Consider the following 9529-nt stretch of genomic DNA (forward strand, 5'->3'; position numbering starts at 1 on the left):
GTGCAACACCAAGCAGAAATTTTACAGTATGGTGATGCTTGTAATTTGACCACGTTTGAGCTTGGGCTAGTAAATTAGAGGGCTTCTCAATAAAAACTTCAAAACAATCAACTATCACAGCAACTTTACATCCAAATGCCTGTCTGAATGCCATTGGCATTGTAGCTTGAAGTACATGCCGCTCTGGCCACTCAATTTGAAATTCTAACCTGTCATGAAGTATGTCAATTACTTTATGCCAAACTCTAGAAGCAGTGGGCAGAGAGATTTTGAACCTAAAAGCTAAATCTTTCAGCGGGAGATTTAGTCTTAGCTTCATCAAAACTAAGATGAACTGTTCAAATTTAGACAGCACAGACATAGGACCACATGTGATGTAGGGTTCACACAGCTCAAAAATCTGCATTAAAACCAAGAAGTTGGGAAGCCCTGTGTAGAACTTTGTCTTGTCTTCCTTTTTTTCAAAGGACTCCTGGTTGAACTGTTAGTCCAGTGCTTTGGTCCGAAGATCTCCCAGCTCTGTTGTGTTCTGTCTCAGAACATCCTCCATTTTCTCAATATCATCCATCGTTAGTTCCGTCTGGCATCCGGCATCTGCATAGTCTGCAATATAGCAGTCGGGAACATAATTAGTGAAACTCACAGGTGAAACATAACAGGTGAAACTCAAAATTTGAATATCGTGCAAAAGTTAATTTATTTGAATAATTCAACTTAAAAGGCAAAACATTTTTCACAATATTCTAATTTTGAATTTGGGGTTTCATAAGCTGTAAGCCGTAATCATTTCAATTATAACAGATATCGGCATGAAATATCTCACTTAGCATGACTCTATATAATATATTCGTTTCACCTGAAATTCATGAATATGAATTATGTGCGTTTATGTGAAGTTATCTTTTTGACAACCTTTTTACAAACATGCAAGTTCTCTGGTCCAATTATACAGGGTGATTTTCTGACAATCACATTTGTAACATTTAATAATAATGCTAGTTACACATCTTAGCACAATAATTTACCTTGATCATTTAATGTCCCATTCCCACTTATGTCCTTTGACTGTGAGATGTCAGCTGACTGCTTCGGTTCGGAGCTCTCGGCTGTCTGCGTTAGATCCGGGCTCTCAGCTGTCTGTTGGAGATTCAACATAGCCTCTGCACATTCCGACCGTCTTTGTTTGTCTTCCTTGAGCTTCATCCTCTGCTCTCGTTGCAGAGATGCCTCTGATTTGGGCTTAGTTTTTTGGTAACCGAGGTTGACTGTCGGAGCCCAGTCTACCGACTCAACGTCAACCAAAGCACTAGGGCAGCCTAAACAGTCACAATGAAGTCCATATTAGACTACCGGTAACGTAATAATTATTACTAAGTAAATTTGCATTTAACGACAACCTAAATATATATATAAACACAGCCACAAAAAAGTTAGCTAGCAAACATACCTCCGACAAAGTGGTCGCTGCAGACACGGGCATTAGCAGACTCTGCTCCTCCCGACCGCAGACGTACGTTTAAAATCCACTTTTTACGTCGTCGTTCTGTGAGCTTTTTACATTTCTCACCTTTATGAACGACAATCTTTGGAACTCTGAAAAAACCCTTTCCTTTTTCACGGTTAGAACGATTGGAGCAGCCGTAAACTGCACAAAACATGGGCATTTTTACAGACGGCAGATCCTCGCGAATTCACTTCCTGCCCTCCATCTGAATTTCGCGCGTTCGCGAAGCAGCAATGTGACGTCACGTGAAACCAACCTATTTCAAGTAGTCAATGGTAACGTACCTGCACTTCTTGTACGCACAACCTGTGAAAAATTAGGGATGGTGAGAAGAATATATGAAATAAAGATCAAAGATGACCTTTTGAAAAACTTTGACGACCTGTTCTCTGGCCTTGGTTGTTTACCAATTGAGGATCACATCAAAACAGACCCCAATGTCTCACCAGTGATTCATCCACCAAGAAAAGTTCCGGTGGCACTCAACGACAAGATAGTTGAAGAGCTACAGAAGATGGAAAGCATGGAAGTAATTGTAAAGCAAACCAAACCGACCGAGTGGGTGAACAGCTAGTAACCGTGGTGAAACCAAACAAGATATGCATATGCATAGATCCACAAGACCTCAATAAAGCGATAAAGCGCAAACATTACCCGCTACTGACAGTAGAAGAAGTGGTATCCAGTATGCCAAAAGCAAAGGTATTCTCAGTCCTAGACGCTGGATATATAAAACTGGATGAAGAGAGCTCAAAACTCTGCACATTCAACACACCAATAGGAAGGTATAGATTTCTTCACTTACCATTTGGTGTGTCTTCAGCCAGTGAAGTCTTCCAGCGTGCAGTTACACAGATGTTAGAAGATCTTGAAGGTGTGGTCAACGTCATTGATGATATCCTAGTATGGGGAGAAACAACAGAAGAACATGCTCACTTGTGATGTTTTGTGATTGGTTTGACGTGTTGAACAAGAGCCGGCGATTTTGGGTGTTAGTGTTGTTTTAATTGGGCATGGGGTGTTTGATCAATTCATTGTGTTTATGTAGTTGGTTTGTTTAGACGTGTGTTCTAAATACCTTAATGCTTAGAAGGTTTGACTGGATGAGTGGTGGACACTGGGTTACCATTGCAGTACACTGCACGTGAGTGTTTGCCCTTTTTCAAAGCAGGTTGTTTTATTGTCCGAAATGAGCGGTGAAATACCTTTTTGTATGTATTAAAATAAATAAATACTTTTTAGAAAAGTTTCCTTAAAGGCCCTTATATTGGCTGCTGAACGAGATGAGCAGTGGATATTAACGACGGTTGTACTTCCTGTGGTGTCTGAAATAAGGTATCTATTTATTCATGTAATTCTGGAATAGCTAGCATATTTTAACATTGATTGACTTTATAATAGATGTACGGGCCTAATGTTATGTCTAGAGATAATACTTGTATGTTTTAATAAGAATGTGTTTTTGCCTTATTGTTTTTCCTTTATAGAATTCGATCCATCCAGTGCAAATGACCACTGTTTTTCCCTACCTTTGTGTTTTTTTTGTTTCTTTATAGGGTTATGGTATTGTAATCAGTTTTCTATTTATTTGTGATTTTGTTTGTTTGTTGGCCCAGAATTAATCCGTTGTATTTTCTTTATGGTTTATTTTGTGAACTTCAAGCTAAGTCAGTTTCAACAGCTCTTAATAGAGTAACTATGAGGGGAAGATACTCATTTTGATTTATACACCAGTGTGGTGTGGAACGAGTTTGAGTGTGTTTTTGTGCACGTAGTGTGCGGTGCAGAAAGTTTGTAATTTCTTTTGGGGTTTATTGTATTTATTTATTTTTTTGTGTATATTTTCTTTTTGAGGTATTGTTACCCAACATAATCTAGTGTACTGACATCCTGTATTACTAAATGTGGTTAGCTTGTGAAGAAAATCAAATGAGACCAGAATCCATGTATTTAATAAAAGTGATGTTTTAATTCTCATAGCAGTTTGGCCTTAAGCTTATTCATTTAATTGGATAGCCGAGCGGGGAAACCCTTGAGTGATTGGGGATCTCCTACCCAAGTAAAATTGGAGTGGCGTAGTCAAGAGCAATCAAACACCTTTGTAGCCTCATCACAATATCTTGGACACATCATCTCAGAAGAAGGTCTTAATCCAGATGATGAAAAGGTGAGAGCAATCGTTCAAATGCCACTTCCTGAAAACAAACAAGCACTCATGAGATTCATGGGTATGGTGCAATACCTATCCAAATTCATTCCAAATGTATCTGATGTCAGTGCTCCTCTCCGAAAGCTGCTAGAAGATGATGTTCAGTGGCACTGGGAGGAAGAGCAAAGAGAAAGCTCCAAAGACAAATGCTCCAACACTGAAATTCTTTGATGTACAGAAACCAGTGACACTTTCAGTTGACTCCAGCTCAGAAGGCATTGGAGCAGTCATTCTGCAAGATAAAAAACCAGTGGCTTATGGATCCACGTGCACTCACAGATTCTCATATGCACATTGCTGATGCACTAAGTCGAGCTTATCTGAATGAGCATACAGAAGACTTCCTTGGTCAAGAGTTAGAGCTGTGCTGGATAACAAAATATCTGCCTGTGTCTGATCAGCTGCTGATCAAGAAATGCAACTACTGCGCAAAATGACCATAGATGGATGGCCCAAAGAAAGAAGTGATGTTTCAAAACTGATTCAAGCGTACTGGACTTTCAAAGAAGAAATAAGCTTCACATCAGGACTTCTTTTTAAATATGCAAAGCTCATAGTTCCAAATAAACTGAGACAAGAAATGCTGAAGAACATTCACGAATCACACCTTGGAGTTGTAAAATGCAAAGAAAGAGCCAGGGATGTTCTGTATTGGCCGAACATGTCAACACAGATTGAAGAGTTTGTCTCCCAATGTCCAGAATGCAACACACACAAGAACAGTAATCCGAAAGAACCATTGATATCACATCCAATACCTGGAAGACCTTGGTCAAAAATTGGCACAGATCTATTCCATTACAATGGTTCAGATTACGTACTGTCTGTCGATTACTACACCAAATTCCCAGAAATCAGCAGATTGTCCGACACAACTGCTCGGAGTGTAATCATGGCCTTGAAATCTATGTTCGCGAGGCATGGTATACCAGATACTGTAGTCTCGGACAATGGTCCTCAGTATGCCAGCACAGAGTTCAGCAACTTTTCAAAAGTGTGGGAGTTTAAACATGTGACATCGACTGGACGTCACATGTTTAAACTCCCACACTTTTGAAAAGTTGCTGAACTCTGTGCTGGCATACTGAGGACCATTGTCTACAGAGACTACAGTATCTTTAAACATGTGACGTCCAGTCGAATGGACAAGCTGAACGAGCAGTACAAACCATAAAAAACCTGTTAAAGAAAGCTCAGAATGGCAAAAGTGATCCCTACATTGCTCTGTTGGAATACAGAAACACGCCATTGGATGGTATTGGATACTCACCAGTACAGTTACTAATGGGACGTCGGTTGAAATCCAAAATATCTACATCAGTCACCTTGTTGTCACCCGAGAGCAACATACAGATCCAAGACAACCTGAAACTAAGACAAGACAAGCAAAAAGCCTACTTTGACAAACAAACAAGACTGCTTCCAGATCTGCACATAGGAGAAAGAGTGAGAGTGCAACAAGGAGATGTCTGGAAACCTGCAGTAATCATAAAAAGACATGAGCAACCAAGATCCTTCATCATACAAACTACAGATGGGAAAACATATAGGAGAAACAGAAAACATCTTCTAAAGACTGGAGAAAAAAGTCTCTAGTCAATGACACTTAAACTGAGATGGACACTCAGTCATCTACAACTGACAAGGACACACAAAACACAGAATTGCCTGAGTCTCAGCCACATGAATACATTACCAGGTCAGGCAGACAAGTGAAAATACCCTCAAGGTACAAGGACTGAACAGTGGTTTGTAATATAGAAATACGCTGCAGTAACCTGAGTTTTGTTTTTGTTTGAATAAGTTGCGCAGTTAAAAGAATGAGCTCAATGTTCATAAGATTGCTCATAAACAAAGAAATTATATTTTGGTTTAACTGTTAATACATATATGTAATAATAGATACAATACTGAATAGTTTCAAACTTAAGAAGGGGGATGTCATGTATTTTGTATGTCTATGTTACACGTACCTGAGTGAACTGAATGATTCGTTTGCGAACCGGATATCCAGATTGTTTTTTTTTTTAAAGAGAAGACAATGCTGAATAAAGTCATCGTTTTTGCTATTTTTGGACCAAAATGTATTTTCGATGCTTCAAAATATTCTAACTGACCCTCTGATGTCACATGGACTACTTTGATGATGTTTTTCTTACCTTTCTGGACATGGACAGTAGACCGTACACACAGCTTCAATGGAGGGACTGAGAGCTCTCTGACTAAATCAAAAATATCTTAAACTGTGTTCCGAAGATAAACGGAGGTCTTACGGGTTTGAAACAACATGAGGGTAATTTATTAATTACATAATTTTGCTATCTGGGTGAACTAACCCTTTAAGGTTACGCACGATGACGAAAGTAGCACATTAGAGCGAGCCCTCCCGAAACAATAGACAGTAAAAGAAAGATTGCATTGCAGTGCCTGCAGTTCGAAAAAAAAAAAAAAAGATCTTTGAATGTCTATGAGAGCACTCGGGCCCCCAATAGCTGTAAAACCCGACAAGTTAACTTAACTCAAATCGTTTGAGTAAACCGATTGCCTTGACTTTAAAACCCGACAAGTAAACTTAACTCAAACGGTTTGAGTAAACAGATATCCTTAAGTTATGTTAACTCAAACCGTTTGAAGAAACCGACTGCCTTAAACCATTTAAGTAGAAAAAACTAACAGTTATGAGTACTCTGAACTTAATTCAGTTGAGTTCACTAAAAGAAGATATACATTGCAATTAAGTGATTAAGTGATTAACTGAGTGATAATTGTTAATTAGTGATGAACAGCTGCTGTTAACAAACATAATTACTGAAGAAAAGAGAAACACAAGAACTACTACAACTGACTTCAGACACAGACTTAGATGAAATCAACTGAAATAAAATACATGAAATCTCTCAAGATCTGATTAAACAACCCCACAAACAGCATCAGCAGCTCCACTTATTAATAACCAGACTGACTTTATTTCTGTCAGACGTCTACAGAAGATCTTATTGAGAATGAACTAAGGTTTAGATGTTGATTTATTGTTTCATTTGAAGTAACCATGTTAGAGATCAGTGTTTGCTTTAGTTGGGCTCTTGACCCTTGATTTCTGTCTTAGTCTTTTCTCTGGCTGTTATAACCGTGTGTTTCTAAAACACATTTGTCGTAACTCAAAAGCCCAGAAGAAAAGCCATCAGGTGATATCCTGTATCTAGGTGTAGGTTGTTATACTTTATATAGGTGTTGTTAATTATTCATTATTATTCACAATTATTGATCCGTACAGAGTCTAATCTCTGATGAAATAGATGTGTAATTAGTAGAAGTGGACCTAGTAAAAATGACGCTAAGAGCCAGTGATTCTGTGATAATCAGTTAATATAAAAATGTCTTCATAAACATTTTGTACACACACATTTCTCTTCTATGCCAGTAATTGGTCAAACACAAACATTAATAATCAGAATATGGTGACAAAAAAAACATGCTGCAATGCATGCTGGGTACTGTTGTAGTACAAAACTCATCCATGGCTCCCAGCATGCTCTGCAGCTTTTTTTTTTTAATGGTCACCATTGTTGAGGTTCATATTCTGATTATTGATGTCTGTGTGTGACTAATTGACACCATAGTAAACTAAACTGTTTGAAAAGTATTTGCATTAACTGATTTTCACAGAACCACTGGCTCTTAGAATTACTTTTACTATAATCAATCAAATTACCTACTTCATCAGAGATTACACTCCAAGCAGTTCAATAACTGATGATTACCGTCGCCAATATAAAGTATAAAAACCTACACCTAGGTACAGGTTAACACCTGATGGCATTTCTTCTGGGCTTTTGAGTTTCAACAAATGTGTTTTAGAAACACATGGTTATAACAGCCAGAGAAAAGACTAAGACAGAAATCAAGGGTCAAGAGCCCAACTAAAGCAAACACTGATCTCTAACATGGTTACTTCAAATGAAACAATAAATCAACATCTAAACCTTAGTTAATTCTCAATAAGATCTTCTGTAGACGTCTGACAGAAATGAAGTCAGTCTGGTTATTAATAAGTGGAGCTGGTGATGCTGTTTGTGGGGTTGTTTAATCAGATCTTGAGAGATTTCATGTATTTTATTTCAGTTGATTTCATCTAAGGCTGTGTCTGAAGTCAGTTGTAGTAGTTCTTGTGTTTCTCTTTTCTTCAGTGATTCTGTTTGTTAACAGCAGCTGTTCATCACTAATTCACAATTATCACTCAGTTAATCACTTAATTACTTGAATGCAAAGTTTTAAAACTTACATGGTTTAAATCAAGGCAATCTGTTTACTCAAACGGTTTGAGTTAATTTAACTTGTCGGGTTTTACAGTGTATGTTCCTGCACAACCGGAAGCTGCAGATTCAGGACCGCAGTTCTAGGACCCTAGTTTTTCGTGACAGCGCCACCTACCGTACTGGACGATATAGCGATGGCTGCAGTTTCAGGACCGCAGTTCTAGTATCCTGTTGGTTTAGTTTGCAGTCACGTTACTTTGTATATAGCATCAATATATTAATCTCAGTAGTATTTGTTTTTAAAGGTTAATTACTAAGGTTAATTACTAAGTGTGCTTTGAGTCGCAATTTTAAATTTAAACATGAATTTACACAAAACATAATTGAAATATCAATTTTTGTAAAATTGATGTATACAGTATCAATTTTAAAACAATTGTAAAAACTGAAGAACCTTGAAAGTCTTAGTGTATTGAATTATACAGTGTATTGATTAACCTCCTTAAGGTGAATTAGCTCATTATCAGGTAAGTTAAAGTTGGAATCAGCGTATGGAGTCACTAAATTACTGCCAATATTTTAAAAGTTGTTGAGAGGCAAGACAAGACACAAGAATGATTCAAGAATGTTTATATATATATATATATATATATATATATATATATATATATATATATATATGTTTATATATATATATATATGTCATTTTTGCGACAACATCACAGCAGCACCAAAGTGAACCCCTTTTCCATCAGTTGCTGCATGGATAGAATGGCTGTAAGCTCCAACTCTAGAGAAAGAGAGAGCGAGAGACAGAGAGAGATAAATAAGAAACATTTGTTTAACATATTCAACTGGATTATATATATATACTGTATATATATATATACAGTACAGAGCAAAAGTTTGGACACACCTTCTCATTCAAAGAGTTTTATTTATTTTCATAACTATGAAAATTATAGAGTCACACTGAAGGCATCAAGGGCTATTTGACCAAGAAGGAGAGTGATGGGGTGCTGCGCCAGATGACCTGACCTCCACAGTCACCGGACCTGAACCCAATCCAGATGGTTTAGGGGTGAGCTGGACCGCAGACAGAAGGCAAAAGGGCCAACAAGTGCTAAGCATCTCTTGGGGAACTCCTGCAAGACTGCTGTTTATCCTCTCTGTTCAAGACTCTCTTGCTCCTCCTGCTGGGAACATACATGTCATTATTCTCTAACGTACTAACCACCAGAGGTGGGAAGTCCAGGGGCCAAAGAGTAAAAGTCCTGCCATATTTTTGTTCCACCCATGAACTCATCAGCCGATTTCATCAGAGGAGGAACTAAGTCATTCCTTCCAAGTCACAAACGAGTCTTGAGTCAAGTCCCAAGTCCTCAAAGAGTTAAAGTTAATGAGATAATTAAGTGACTAATTAAATGATGATTGTGCATTAATGATTAACACCTGCTGTTATTGAGAATTACAGAGGATCAGATGTTGATGTTTTATGTACCCTATACCAAGGGTACAAAAGCTGTAACCTTGAGGGTACACTCTCAGAAAATAAAGTAC

The 9529-nt window shown here is 37.9% G+C and overlaps 1 protein-coding gene across 1 annotated transcript; it reads right to left on the reverse strand.

Annotated features, from left to right (window-relative positions):
- Positions 1 to 275: 275 nt before the first annotated feature.
- LOC113040621 (uncharacterized) lies at positions 276 to 1726 on the reverse strand. Its single transcript, XM_026198915.1, has 3 exons — positions 1448 to 1726; positions 1026 to 1316; positions 276 to 603 (listed from the first exon to the last, which is right to left on the reverse strand). The coding sequence occupies exons 1-3, from the start codon at positions 1662 to 1664 to the stop codon at positions 485 to 487; spliced, it is 627 nt and encodes a 208-aa protein (XP_026054700.1). The 5' UTR covers positions 1665 to 1726; the 3' UTR covers positions 276 to 484.
- Positions 1727 to 9529: the final 7803 nt, after the last annotated feature.

The sequence above is a fragment of the Carassius auratus genome, chromosome 22 (assembly GCF_003368295.1).
Source record: "Carassius auratus strain Wakin chromosome 22, ASM336829v1, whole genome shotgun sequence".
In the NCBI taxonomy this organism is placed as follows: Eukaryota; Metazoa; Chordata; class Actinopteri; order Cypriniformes; family Cyprinidae; genus Carassius; species Carassius auratus.

Coding starts and splice junctions, on each gene's coding strand:
- LOC113040621 (XM_026198915.1), bottom strand. CDS start 1,664: ATGCCCATGTTTTGTGCAGTTTACGGCTGCTCCAATCGTTCTAACCGT. Junction 1,317..1,447: donor CAGCGACCACTTTGTCGGAG/GTATGTTTGCTA, acceptor GTGACTGTTTAG/GCTGCCCTAGTGCTTTGGTT. Junction 604..1,025: donor TGGGACATTAAATGATCAAG/GTAAATTATTGT, acceptor GCTATATTGCAG/ACTATGCAGATGCCGGATGC.